At 55.4% G+C, this 14,133-nt stretch overlaps 1 protein-coding gene across 1 annotated transcript in view; it reads left to right on the top strand.

The window, feature by feature from the left end:
* Positions 1 to 14,133, top strand: part of SEMA4B (semaphorin 4B) — a 39,920-nt gene that overhangs the window by 17,385 nt on the left and 8,402 nt on the right. Inside the window, exons 3-5 of the mRNA XM_043553934.1 lie at positions 10,781 to 10,944; positions 11,148 to 11,210; positions 13,937 to 14,035. Coding sequence (XP_043409869.1) covers positions 10,781 to 10,944; positions 11,148 to 11,210; positions 13,937 to 14,035 — 326 coding nt within the window. The remainder of the gene's footprint in view (positions 1 to 10,780; positions 10,945 to 11,147; positions 11,211 to 13,936; positions 14,036 to 14,133) is intronic.

Here is a 14,133-nt window from a genome sequence, read left to right as displayed (position 1 = left end):
CTCTGGGAGGGTTCCGTGAACTAACGTGTGGAAAGCGTTTGGCACCATGCCTGGCACGTGCTGTGTCCCCGGTAAGAAGGTAGCGGCCTCTCTTCTCTGGTGGAAATTCCCCGCCTGCCTTGCTTGGTGAGGTTATTTGCATCAATTTGGTTGACCCCGAGCTCGGCCTACACGCAGATCCTCGCCAGGGGATGGGATAGTGCAGATCCCACCCTCTGGTGTGGGGCCGGGGGGTTCCTGCTGAATTGGGTGCACTTTTCAAGTGTCTTGGTTCAGCTCTTTGAAATTCTTCTTTGCCCCAAGCGCCTCCCCTGCCTGGGGCCGGACCGCACCTTTCCCTGCCCCCTGCCCCTCACCGCTTCCACGCTGCCCTGTGCATAACCCACATTCAGCAGAGTGTTGCAATGCCTGTATGCCAGCCCAGCAAAACTCTAAGCTTGCACAACTTTGGGGGCACATCTGGAGACACCTGCACGTTCATCCTCCACACAAGGGAGGCAGGATGACGCAGAGCCTGGAGAAAAGGCTGGACTCGGGTTAGGTAGTCAATCACTCTTTTCCTTTGTCCCCTTCTTAGAGGCCGTGGCCCGACCCCCACACCGCCATGGGTGCCCAGGATCTCAGGATTGGCCGAGAGGCCTCTGATGGGGCCCTCCCTGGGGTTGGTGGGTAGAGGAGCTTCTTCCGGACCCTCCCCAGCCCTCCCCACCCCTCCTCCTTGCATTCTGTCCTCCCGGCCGGGCCCCCCTCTGTCCAGGATGGAGCGTGGCTTACACTGTGGTAGCTGTCTTGGGACAGACGCCCGAGGTCCCATAAAGGCTCCGCTCCATCTCCAGCCATTCTCAAAGCCACAGGCAAGCGTTTTCTCTGCCTAGCCCTGTGCAGTCTCCCTGGTCATCTTCTAGCTGCCACTCCTATGTGACCATCTCCACGGTATGGGGCAGGACCACCCCCCACCCTCAGGTGGCACAGCTGGCGTCCTCGTGTGTATGCTGCAGAGTTTAGTGCCTAGCAGAAGGTGGAAGGTAATAAGTATAGAGCTACTGTGGGCACCGGGCTTTTAGTTTTCTTGTGTCACCTACACAATAGGTGATGTTATCCCTATTTATAACATAAGACAGCTGAGGTTGCGAGAGGTGAAGTATTTTGTCCAAGGCATGTGGCTCTGCCCCCCTCGAATCTGACCTGTTCTCCATGGGATCTCTCTGGTCTGACTCATGGGTCCTCTGAAAAGACCATTTTGACATTTAGGAGGGTCCGGAGAGGTTGGCGGCCCGTGGTGAGGGCTTTTCAGTGGGGGTGGTAGACAGAAACCCCTCATGTTATCATAACTCTTGAACAGGGGCCAAATGAGCCCCCCTCTTTCTTGGCCTGCCTTGTTCATCCACTGATGAACGCTCCCGGGACGCAGCACCCGCTGTGTGCCGGGCTCTGGAGGTGGTAATGTTCCATCTCGCACATATGAGGGGATTGAGGCCTGGAGAAGCCAACTCACGTCGTCAGGGTCACGCATCTAGAAAGGTTTGGGGTCAAGCCTTGGGCCACAGCTCTGTGACTCGAGAACCACATTCTCTCCATTAGAACAGCGCCTCGTATTTCAGTTGTGAAGTGTACAAAAGCAGCAAAATGGCCCAGGCTCAGCCCTGGAATAATTGATAGGTTATGTATTTCCATCTGGTAAAGAGATATATTGAGGTCACTCCCTGGATGGGAGCAAGGGGCCGGGCTGAGCCCCTGATGGCGTGGCCACAGTTGCAAGTACAGCCCGCTTAGCACACCTGGCCAGGAATGTTGTGTGCAGGAGATGGCGGGGGGGGGGGGGGGGGGGGGGGCAAACATCTGAGACACAGGTTTGCAAACCGGTGGCGGGCAGGGGGCAGCAGGCCAGAGCCAGCCTGGAGATAGATTTTCTTTGGCCTCCGAGTGTTGTAGGAAATTTTAATTAGTGCTGATCTTTAAAGCTCAGGACATTTTAAGTAAAAATCCAATTTTCCAGCTCTTCTGAAGATCTGGCAAGGCTGGGCCTGCATTCCAGTTAGCGAAATGCACCCGGGGCTGAGCTGGAGCCACCTGGTCAGAGGGACTCCTGCCTCCAGGCGGCTGCAGCCCCACCTGCCCTCGTCCCCTCTTTCCTGCATCAGTGGGCGTCTGAGGTGGCCAGAGTGCTGGCTGTTTAGTCAGAGCAGGGGTGGGGAGGAAGGAAGACGGTAGGAAGAGCTGGGGGCACGGGTAGGGTCAGTCCTGACTGTGACCCCCTAACCTGGGAGCAGGGCTTGGCACTTCTACGTGCTGCATTTATGTGGTCTTTGCAGCAGCCGCGGTGAGGGCTCCCTGTCAGAGACGGCGGGTCCCTGTTCGGATTGCACAGCTGGTCAGTGATGAAAGTCAGAGCTCCCACGTGGGCATCGAGGCTCCCTATGCAGCCCTTGTGACCTCTCTCTTGTCTCCCTGTGGCACTTTTCAGCCGCCACACTTCTGTCCGGGCCCTGAGCTTGCAGGACTGAGTGGTTAGTGCTCTGGGGAGGGGGCAGAGCAGGGGCAAGTGCTTCGCAGACAGCACTCCTGTGAGCGAGAGGCTTCAGGACCTCTAGGCTGCCCTCTTTGAATCTAGGGCCTTTCCCTGGACCAGAGTACCCTGAATCGGATCTTAGCATTCTGTCAGTCATTTGTTCAGTCGCATGTTCATTGAACAGCTTGGGCCTTACCTGCCTGGACAGATGATACAAATATGACTAAGACCGTCCTGAGCCTCAGGAAGCTCTCAACTTGGTGGAGGAGACCGGCACAGAAAGCCCATCAGCAAACGATGTGACCGGTGGAGCCTTGAGAGGTGGGAAGAGGAAATGATGGGCACAGAGAAGGGGTCCTCACCCAGCGGGGGATTCGGGAAGGCCTCCCGGAGGAGGTGAAACCCGGCTGAGTCTCACAGGAAGAGAAGGAGTTGGTGAGAAGGAAGGGCATTCCAGGCGGTGGGGCTGGCTGAGAGAGGAGACACAGGACCTTGAGTTGCAGCAGGGGAAGGAGACGTGGTGAGGGCTGGTGATTAGGGGCTTGGACAGTGGGGCACAGCTGAGGGTTTTATACAGGACAGTGACAGTTCCCAGAGAGACCTCTGGCTGCAGCATGGAGGCTGGGCTGCTGTGTCCTGGGTGGGAAAGGGTGGTGGCCTGGTCCAGGACCATGGGAGCAAGGATCATAAGGGGGATAGATTTGGAAAATATTGAGGAGTCAAAATGGGCAGGATTCGATTATGGATCAGATGTCCATGGGAGAGGGAGGAAGGAACCTGCCCGGGTTTCCCCTGGGTGAGTGATGCCCACAGAGATTCAAGACGCCAGGCCCAAGAGTGCGTCTGGAAGGGGGCAGTGGTGGACGGTGCCCACGGCGGGGCTCCCACACAGCGGGCTCCGGTGTGTTGGAGGAAGATCTGCCCTGGGTGGAGAGATTTGGGGGTTGCGAGGGTCCGGGTTGTTGAAGCGATGGGTGTGGTTGTGTGACCTAGAGGCCAAGGGCAGACCCCAGGGAACAGGAACATTCAAGAGGAAACCCTGGAGGGGCTGAAGGGAGGTTAAGAACACAAACGCTAGAGCTGCTAGTCCAGGTTCAAATCCCAGCTCCACACTCTTTGTGACCGGCTGACCGCAGGCCAGTCACATCAGTTGTAACCCTCATCTGAAAGCCACAGATGGTGAGACCGACGTCACAACAGCCTTGCCAGGATCTCATGCACTGATCCGTCTGAAATGCTTAGTAGGTGCTCCAGGAAATTAGCTCTTGGACACCCAGAAGGAGTGTGAGGGAGACAGGAAGTGACCCTTGAGGCCGGTGTGGCTGACACCAGGGGAACAGGGGACCTCCGTGAGGCCGGGGGGCTGCGGAGGCCGTGCCCCCTCAGTGTCTAAGGTTTGGCAGTGAGGTGATGACTGGGCCCTGGCGAGCGTGGAGCTGGTTGAGGCCTGGCTCCCAGTCAAGGGGTGAGTGGGAGGTGAGCACTGGGTGGCTCTTCCCTTCAGGAGTTTGGCCGCGACAGGGAGGAGGGAGGCACAAAGATTTTTAGGAGGGATATTGAAGGAACAAAATCTGCTTTCTGAGAGGCAGAGACGTTGATGACACAGGACTTGGCCTCTGAGGAGATGGGGCGGCAGTGGGAGATTGAGGCTGTCTGTACCTGGTGGTCCCAGCTTCTTCAGAAGGAGGAAGGCGGACCCTGGAGCAGTCAGGAGAGAGGGGTGTCCCAGAAGAGCCGGTCCCTGAGCCCAGGCCTGGAGGAGCTGACCTTGGTCCTGGCGGAGGTCAAGCTCCCCAGGTGATGGCAGCTCAGACAGGTCCTGGGTGAGGGCTCTGGTGGCTAGATGGGTCCAAGGGGGGTGCGGCGGAGGGGGGGGGGTCGACTGTGAGGGGCTAGGGGCTACCTGGTGATTCTGGCAGGAGCTCTTGGCTTACTCGCTTGAAGCCACAGCAGCGGCCATCTGGGAAGTGGGCTTCCCTAAGTGCCTGCTCCAGGGACATGGGATGCTTCTAGGCTGGGTTCCCTTGACTTCTTACCTCTTTCTTAGTTCCTCAGCATGAGGAGAACTTTTGGCACACGACGCCTCTTCCCCTGCTGAGAGGAATCCTTCCCTGGTTGGGGACTCTGCCCTGGCACTGGCCTGGTGACAGCGGTTGGGCCCTCCATTTCCAGTCCATCAGGCAGCCCTGGCACAGCACCGGGCGGTGTGGAGGGAGGGAGGGAGGGAGGATGTGCATCCAGGGCGTTGGACGTGCCCCAGTTTGCTGCAGAGTCAGCGCTCCCGCCCTAGGGGTGGTGCCCCCGCGGGTACAACTGGAACCGGGTCCAAGGGTCCAGTGTGACGTCTTGGGGAGGAGATGCTCCAGCAGAGCCTCTTAGGAGGCTCTCGGAGACTTGCCCGGGGCCCGGACCCCTTTCTGGGGACTTTGTGACTCGAGCTGAGGGGCAGCCAGCCACCTCCCTACACTGGGGGGGGGGGGGGGGGGGGGGCGCTTTCCCGGCTCTTGACTCCGCAGAGGAGCTGGTGTCCCCTGGCCTGATCCTGCCGGGGCCTGTGGAGGGCAGGATGTTAGGGCCAGGTCAGCGTCAGCTGTGGTGCCAGGAGCCACCGTGGAGAGAAAGACAGGGTGGTGCTCTGAGTCATGGCCTTGCTGCAGCCCGCTGGCTGGACTGGGTGGGGAGGTGGGGACGGGGCCGAACCCTGTTCCCGTCTCACCTCAGAGAGCTCCAGGCTTCCGGCTGAGTCACAGGGAAGGGAAGAAACTCTAGCTGAGGCTGGGGGCTGAGTCGTTCCAGCATCACTTCCTGCTGAGAGCCCCAGGCCCCAGGGGTAGGGGAGCGGGGGCCCTGCAGGTAGTTCCCTCAGGCCCCGTCCAGCATGCCCTCTCCAGCATCCTACCTTCCCGGAGTCCTGGAGAAGCCACCAGCTCGGGCCTGCCCAGGGTAGATGGAGAGGCTTCACCCCGTCCAGGGAGACCGGCCACAGCCTCAGGCAGCCCAGCTTTCTCCGTCCTGGACTAGCCCGCTGGGTAGAGGATGCAGAGGATGTCTGAGCAGCACAGGCGGCCGAGGAGAGCACACGGGACGCTCTCTTTGCCACACAGAGAACAGCCTGGAAGCTAAGGCTGACCCTGAGGTATGGTTAAGGCTTCCAGGGAAAGGAGAACACAAACACCCTGCCAGTCACCTCTACACCAAAAGCAGCCCGGAGCGAACACACAAGCACGGACAAGCCTTGTGGTCGGGTGCGCAGACACACGCACACACACATGCACACAGGCAAGCCCAGGCAGGGCCCACACAGACAGACGTCTGTGCGGTGACTCTGGAGGTGACCCCAGGCACCTGGGCGGGAACCAGCTCATGCATGCAACACGTACACCGGTCTGGTTACAGAGCCCTTGGTCCCTGGTGAGCCCCCCAAGTGACCGCGACAGACCTAGGTTAGAAACCACCCCGTGTGAGTTGTTTTTACCCTCGAGGACGAGGGAGGCCCAACTCTTCTAAACAGCCCTGCTCCTCTGACAGCTCTTGCTGGGCTGGATTTTCCTGCAGGGCTTTTGGATTCTGGTTTTGACCCACTCAGGTGTTGATCGCGTGCCAGACGCCGTGCCAACACTCAGCTAACGTGTGCAGGGCTGTTCTGAGTAAAGCTCTCGGTAGACGTGGGTTATTATGTCTGTTATTTACACACACGGTCTCCTTTCTTTTCGTAACAACCCTATGAGGAAAGGGGTTATTATCCCCATTTTCCAGATAAGGAAAGTGAGGCTCCAAGATGTTAAGTGGCTTGTCCTGGTGGCAGGTGGCTCCTATGTGACAGGGGCAGTATTGGCACCCAGGTCTCTGAGTCCTGAGTCTGTACTCTTTTTTTTTTCTTTTTTCAATTAAAAAGAAAAAGTTTTTCTTTATTTTTGAGAGCGATAGAGTGTGAGTGGGGGAGGGGCAGAGAGAGAGGGAGACACAGAATCCGAAGGAGGCTCCCAGGCTCTGAGCTGTCAGCACAGAGCCCGACGTGGGGCTCGAACCCACGAACCGTGAGATCGTGACCTGAGCCGAAGTCGGACGCTCAACTGACTGAGCCGCCCAGGCGCCCCAGAAATGTTTTCTTTATTTATTTTTCTCTTTTTAATTGTTTTTTCCTAAATTAAAATAATATCCCTTACTAATACTAGAGCAGACTTTAGTCTGTAGCTAAAACTACACTATTTGTGGCAAGAATCTGGCCTTAATAATATAACCGGCCCCCCAGCGTTTTATTTATTTTCAAGAGAGAGAGAAAGAGCACAAGCAGGGGAGGGGCAGAGAGAGGGAGACCCAGAATCGGAAGCAGGCTCCAGGCTCCGAGCTGGAAGTACAGGGCCTGACGTGGGGCTTAAAACCACAAACCGTGAGATCATGACCTGAGCCGAAGTCGGGCGCTTAACTGACTGAGACACCCAGGCGCCCCTGAGTCTGTCCTCTTCATCTCTGTCTCGTCGAGGCTCCCAGTTGGGGAGGCAGCCCCACTGACTAGCCCTGGCGAAGTCCACAGGGCAAGTGGGAGGTCGTCAGAAAGCAAGGCCTTCAGGACACCATGGCTTTGAGTGTGAGAGGCTCAGGGCGGGGGACGAAGGAGAATGCCCAGAAGGGGAATGGATAGTATAGGGGGCCCCTCACCCACATGTCAAGGCATTTTCTGTCTGCCATTTCCATGACCGTGTTCCCCACATGACTGGAGGTGCAGCCCGGCGGGTCCTCGAGCAGCTGGCGCCCTGGCTGTCCTTCCAACCTGGCTGCGCTCTGTCTACGTGACCCTTGGCAGATTTCCTCTCCCTTCCAGGCCGGAGCGGGGCCGAGCTGCCACCTGGACGGCAACCTTATCTCTGACCTTTGGTGTTTCTGTTTCTGGACGGATTCCAAGCACAGCCTCCTGCCTAGACTTCCAGGCCCCGCCCGCGGGAAACGAGCCTCCTGGGAGGGCAGATAAGCGTTGGCAAATTTGAGCCAGCCCTTGCTTTCAGAAAACCATGAAGGGGACGTGGAAGATGTTTGCCCTCGACTCTCTGGCTCCTCGTGAGACCGCTGGGGGTTGTATTGTCTTTGTTATCCCCATGAAATGTAGGGGACCGCTAAAGGTCAGGCCGCCTACGCCGCCTGACAGGGGACCTACGTGGTATCCTTCATGGTCTTTGGGAGTCAATTCGTAAATGCACGTTCTCAGGCCATCCCAGGTCAGCGGCGGCAGCACCTCTGGGGCAGGCCTGGACCTGGAGGTCAGACCTGGGCGACTTTGCACCCTCCCGGGAGTGGGAGCAGGCCTCTGCTGGCCAGTGGGAGGGGTCCCTTTACCGGCGTGACTTCCTAGGAGCAGAGCGTGGAAATGTCAGGCTCCTAAAGGCTCATCACCGCACGATACAAGCCGCATGATTGGACCCTGTTGCGTTTGGAAATTTCATGGTTGGGAGAACTGGGGGATTAGGACTAGAAACTTTCTTTGGGTCTCCCAGTGTGTAGAGTGCTGGTAAGTGATGAGGAGTTGGGCATTTGAGGCAAAAAACCTAGAGTCTCAGGCGAATCTGGACTTAAGAGTTCAAAGAGAGGCCCCGACCTCTCCGGACCATAGCTGTCCTGCGGCCTCAGTGCCAGAGTTTGGACACCAGACGTGAGGCAGGACTTACCCCATGAATTCCCAGTGCCGCCCCAGTTTAGACTCTGCTGTATGACAAGACTCCTAGCTGCAGAGCCACACACGTTCCTGCACTGGCCACCTTGTGTCATCACCTTCCCTCACCAGGAGCCATTGTGAGGAGCAGCCTTGGGAACTCCGTCATCCTGTTTGCTGGCGGGCTGCTATCCATCCCATGTCCCATGAGCTTTGCTGGAACGTCCCACCTGAGGGTTTCCTTTAGCATCAGTGGTGAGGCAGAAAGCTTAGTTTCTCCAGAAAGGCTGCTATGTGTACCTCCTCTTGGATAGTGAGAACAAGGTAACTTCATTTCCCTTTTCTCCCTGGAGGCTCAGCCTTAAATGGGCACCCCATCCCTAGTAGCTATTGTGAAGATCTCTCAGGACCTGCTTATGTGACTATGCCCTTACACTCTGGCTTAGGTGTTTTCTTCAGATGTGTGTGTTCTCCCTACTCCTGATTTTAGTGTTTCTGTTTCACTGTGTCCTTTTCTTTATTTTCTTGCCCTTCGTGGAGCCAGGCCGGGGGTATGTAAAAACACTCACCACGTGAAAGCACGTGAAGCCATCTTCACAACTGCTTTGTTGGCATGTTGCATTTTTTGCTTCCTCAGCTTCACGAGACGATATTTGCGTGCGTGGTCATAACCGACTGGTCAGTTAGGAGATACCTGAGCTTGGGCAGGGTGGCTGAGTTCTGCCTGTTTTTCTTTTCTTATCAGCTGCTTAGAATTTTTAGAATAATTTCTCGTCAAATCCATGAGTCACTCAAAGCACAAACGGTACCCTGGTTGGATAGGTATGTGTGTTTCTTTCTTTTTCTTCTATTTCTTTCCCATTAACACAAGAGGAACCGGCTTGTTGTAGAATCCAAAAAATGAGAAGGAAAAAGGAAAAGAAAATTACCTATACTCCCACCAGGGATACCAGTTTTCAGCACCCTGTGTGGCTCATCCTTCTGGATTTTTTTTTTTTTCTGTTTATATTTTTCCCACAACAAAAAAAATAGGATCTAACTAGGCATACTATTCTATAACCTTCATCTTCACTTGGTGGGAGATCATTAGAATCTTTCCTTGTGTTGCATACTTTATAACAATGAAAAAGAGTTAAAGTTTATATCCAGGACATGTGCACATAATTTGTTTTTAAGTATGGGAAGTACTTACCGTGAAAAGCAGCAAATGCCTCTGTCCTCCCCAGCCCCAGGCCTGGAGAAAGGGACACCTTTTCGTCATTTAGACCTTTTGTTAATACAGTGGTTTCCTCCACGCGGTGAAGTGCCTTACACCACTATTTCTTGGCTTGTCTCATTTACTGATTGGCTGCTGAGAAAAGTAAGGCCTTCTCTATCCCATTACCCTTCACCTCTCTGTTTTTCTACCACCGTATTGGGTTACTTCTGTAATTTAAAATATCATACTTCGGGGTGACCGGCTGGCTCAGTCGGCCCTTGATCTCAGGGCCGTGAGTTCGAGCCCCACATTGGGGGTAGAGGTTACTAAAAAAGTAATAAAATAAACCTAAAGAAAAATTGTATATTAAAAAATTGTTTAATGTTTTTTATATTTGAGAGGCGGACAGACAGTGCATGAGTGGGGGAGGGGCAGAGAGAGACAGAGACAGAATCCGAAGCAGGCTCCAGGCTCTGGAGCTGTCTGCACAGAGCCCCCACGTGGGGGCTTGAACTCAGGAGCCACGAGATCATGACCTGAGCCAAAGTCGGACACTCAACCGACTGAGCCACCCAGGCGCCCCGAGAAATTTTATACTTGAGCCTCAGTTTCTTGTTGCATTAACCACTGGCATTATCTTGCGGCCCTCTTCGCTCTCAGAAGAAGATAGAGACTCCACTTTTCCCTTAACTCCCCTGGCAGCCAGCATCACCGTGTGTCAATTGTTCACTCAAGTTCCCGAGGTCAGGGTCAGTGACAATTTACATTCTATTTAAAATCCCGAATCTCCCACGAGTGACTGAGTGGGAGCAAAGAGGTAAAGACCGGTGCCCCATGTTTGCATCCCTCTGCCATTTTAAATGAGGCTCGCTGCAGGGGCAGGGGGCAGGTTCGCTGCAGGGGTAGGGGTCGGCTGTGCCCTGTAGATCCTTCTCCTTGGGTGTGATGCCACTCAAAGGCGGGTGTTCAACCTCTCTTCCCTCTCTTTTGTTCTGTTACGTGCTCTATCTTCGTTTGCTTCATATCTGACCATGACTTTCTTGTATGCTTCTGTTTGCTTGTTTTCCTGGTGTTTCTAACGCGACATCATTTTTTCCCACATAATACTCCATTGAGTGGAGTATTAATAGTGATATGTTTTCATCTAGTCCCCTGTGGTTGGACACTTAGGTTGTTTCCAATTTTTCATTCATAGGGACAGTGCCATGATAAATGTTCTTTTACATTCATCTCCGTGCCTTTGTTTCTTATATGATGTTGGAGAGTCCAGGAATGGCGTTCCCCCTTAAGCCTGACCCCCTGTCCCCAGCCCCTTGCCGTGCGCTGCCTTGCTCACTCACCGCCAGATCGGCCCCGTCCTAGGGGTTGGCAGAAGAGGTTTCTCGTGGGAGGTGTGGCCCCCAGGTTTACGTCCGTCTTCCTCTCCCAGGCTCTGAAAAGCGGCCATTCCTCAGATTTGAGGCTGAAGACATTGCCAACTACACGGCCCTTCTGCTGAGCAGGGATGGCAGGACTCTGTACGTGGGTGCCCGAGAGGCTCTCTTTGCTCTCAACAGTAGTTCCAGCTTCCTGCCAGGCGGGGAGTACCAGGAGGTGAGATGATGCCGGGGGCTGGCCAGGCTGGGCAGAGGATGGCAGAGGGGAAAACAAAAACTGACCCTCTGGGTGTGAAGACGATGCAGACGGGGGGGGGGGGGGTGGTGGTGGTGCTGCTGGGCACGTACATCCTCCACTCCCCCTCCCACACTCCCCCTCCCACACTCCCCCTCCCACACTCCCCTTCTTTCTTCCTGCAGCTGCTGTGGAGCGCAGATGCAGACAGGAAACAGCAGTGCAGCTTCAAGGGCAAGGACCCACAGGTGAGCTTGTACCTGGAGGCCACCTGGGCTGAAGGAAGGCTGGAGAGGTGCCCTGGACCCGGCACGGAGGGAGGATGTGGGAGCCGCTGTGATAGAAAGAGCGTAGGCTTCCGAGGTGGCCGCACCTGGGTTTGGCCCTGTCCTTGTTATCTCCGTGACCTTGAATGAGGAGATTTGCCTCTCTGAGCCTTAGTGTCTCCACCTGTAAAGTGGGGCCAGTGATGCCTACCTATCTCAGGTCTTGCTGTGAGGAGTCAGCGAGCTGATACATACGAGGCACCTGGCACCTAATCAGTGCCAAATAAATGTCAGCTTCCAGCAAGAGCAACGATTGGGTGGGGTGGGAGTCCTGTCCCCCCACAGGTGGTGTGATGGAGCAGAGCTGACAGATCCTGGTGGGGTTTTGGCCAGACCACTGCGTATGGGGTCTGGTCCAGCCTGGGAGTTCTCCTGGAGGGCTCTCCACTATTCCCAGAGACCTCCCTACCCTGCGTGCAGCAGAGGGTGGCTAAGGTGAAGGGGAGAGAGCACCGGAGTGGAGTTCAGACACAAGTTCAAGTCCTGACTGCCCGTGACTTCTTTTATTTGACAAACGTTTACTTATTAAGCACTTGGTCCATGCCCGAGTACTTTTTTTTTGTTCAAAAAAAAGTTTTTTTGGGGCGCCTGGGTGGCGCAGTCGGTTAAGCGTCCGACTTCAGCCAGGTCACGATCTCGCGGTCCGTGAGTTCGAGCCCTGCGTCGGGCTCTGGGCTGATGGCTCGGAGCCTGGAGCCTGTTTCCGATTCTGTGTCTCCCTCTCTCTCTGCCCCTCCCCCGTTCATGCTCTGTCTCTCCCTGTCCCAAAAATAAATAAACGTTAAAAAAAAAAATTTTTTTTTAAAGTTTTTTTAATGTTTATTTTTATTTTTGAGGGAGAGAGAGAGAGGGAGACACAGAATCCGAAGCAGGCTCCAGGCTCTGAGCTGTCAGCACAGAGCCCCACATGGGGCTCAAACTGGAGAATGGCAAGATCATGAACTGGGCCCAAGTCGGATGCTCAGCCGACTGAGCCACCCCGGTGGCCCCCCCTTTTTTTATTTTTTAAATCTATTTATTTATTTCGAGAGAGAGTGAGCATGAGCGGGGGAGTGGCAGAGAGAGAGAGGGAGAGAGAATCAGAATCAGGTCCTGTGCTGTCAGCACAGAGCCCAATGTGGGACTCGAACTCACGAACTGAGATCACAACCTGAGCTGAAATCAAGAGTCGGACGTTTAACAGACTGCACCACCCAGGCGCCCCTGCGCCCAAGTACTTTTAGACACTGGCAACGTAACAGTGAAAAAGAAGAAAGAACGACAGGCAAAACTGAGCCGCTTGAACAGGTAGTCAGGCCACAGCTCGTTAAGAAAGGGACATTTGCATCAGGACTGGACAGTGCTGAGGGAGTTAGCCGTGGGATTCCTGGAGAAGGGGCAGGACTGGACTTACCCTGAGCAAGGTGTCTGGGGAGCCACCAAAGGGCTGGGCAGGGGAGTGACATGGTGACATCTGTTTTGAAAGGGTTGCTCTGGGGGCACCTGAGCGGCTCAGTTGGTTAAGCATCCGACTCTTGGTTTCGGCTCAGGTCATGATCTCACGGTTCATGGGACCGAACCCCGTGTCACGCTCCGCGTGGTCAGTGCAGAGCCTGCTTGGGACTCTCTCTCCCTTCCTGTGCCCCTCCCCTGCTCTCTCTCCCTCTCTCCCAAAGTAAATAAACTTTAAAAAAAAAAAAAAAAGGGGGCGCCTGGGTGGCGCAGTCGGTTAAGCGGCCGACTTCAGCCAGGTCACGATCTCGCGGTCCGTGAGTTCGGGCCCCGCGTCTGGCTCTGGGCTGATGGCTCAGAGCCTGGAGCCTGTTTCCGATTCTGTGTCTCCCTTTCTCTCTGCCCCTCCCCCGTTCATGCTCTGTCTCTCTCTGTCCCAAAAATAAATAAATGTTGAAAAAAAAATTAATAAAACAAAACAAAACAAAAACAAAAAAAAAAAAGAAAAAAGGAAGAGTCCCTCTGGCTGCCATGGTGGAGAGTGGTCTCCTTGGGGCAGGGGCAGAGGGAGGGAGACCAGACCGGGGTGGTACCAGTAAAGGGAGTGAAAAATGGTGAAATTTTGGATGTATTTTGAAGATGGACCCACCAGGATTTCCTGGTGGGGAAATGGGAGGTGTGAGGGATGAGTTGGGGCTGACGGCCGGGAACTTTGGCACCTGAACAGCTGAGGGGGAGAGGTCTGAGAGGAGGAAGTTTTGGGGGAACGACAGGATGCTTGGTCGGAGACACCCGTCAGACACCCTTGCAGAGGCAATCCATGAGTCTGGGGTCCAGGGTCCTGCTCTGGGCTGTGGCTTCCTCACAAGGTGGTGGGGAGGACCAGAGGTTTTCCCCGAGGTTCAAAGAAGACCCTCAGGGGCCAAGACAGCGCAAGAGGGAGGGATCCTGTGCCTTCACTCTCGGGCTGGAGAGAAGTTTCCGGAACACAGATCTAGTGGAGCCCCTGGGTTCCCCTCCAGTGCACACTGTCCGTGGTCCTCAGTCTACCCTGCCCTGGGAGGCTGCTGGGTTCTCTTTTGCTCTGGGATTTGAGGCGCACCGGAGAGCAGAGGCTTTACCCACCACGCCCCCGCCCCCACCAACTGGTGGTGAGGGCCTGGCGGTGCCCCCTGGTGGCCTGCTTGGGCCTGACAACCTCCTCCCTCCTCCCCCAGCGCGACTGTCAAAACTACGTCAAGATCCTCCTTCCGCTCAACAGCAGCCACCTGTTCACCTGCGGCACAGCAGCCTTCAGCCCCGTGTGCACCTACATCGTGAGTGTCCCCCTCCGCACCAGGAGCCGTTCTCCAGCACCGATCCCTGGTCAAGGGCAGGACCCAGGGCCAAGCTTCTAGGGAACAGTGGGCTCGGA

The sequence above is a fragment of the Prionailurus bengalensis genome, chromosome B3 (genome assembly GCF_016509475.1).
Source record: "Prionailurus bengalensis isolate Pbe53 chromosome B3, Fcat_Pben_1.1_paternal_pri, whole genome shotgun sequence".
Lineage (NCBI taxonomy): Eukaryota > Metazoa > Chordata > Mammalia > Carnivora > Felidae > Prionailurus > Prionailurus bengalensis.
The sequence above is the reverse complement of the archived record's forward strand: the minus strand, read 5'-3'. Positions and strand labels throughout refer to the sequence as shown.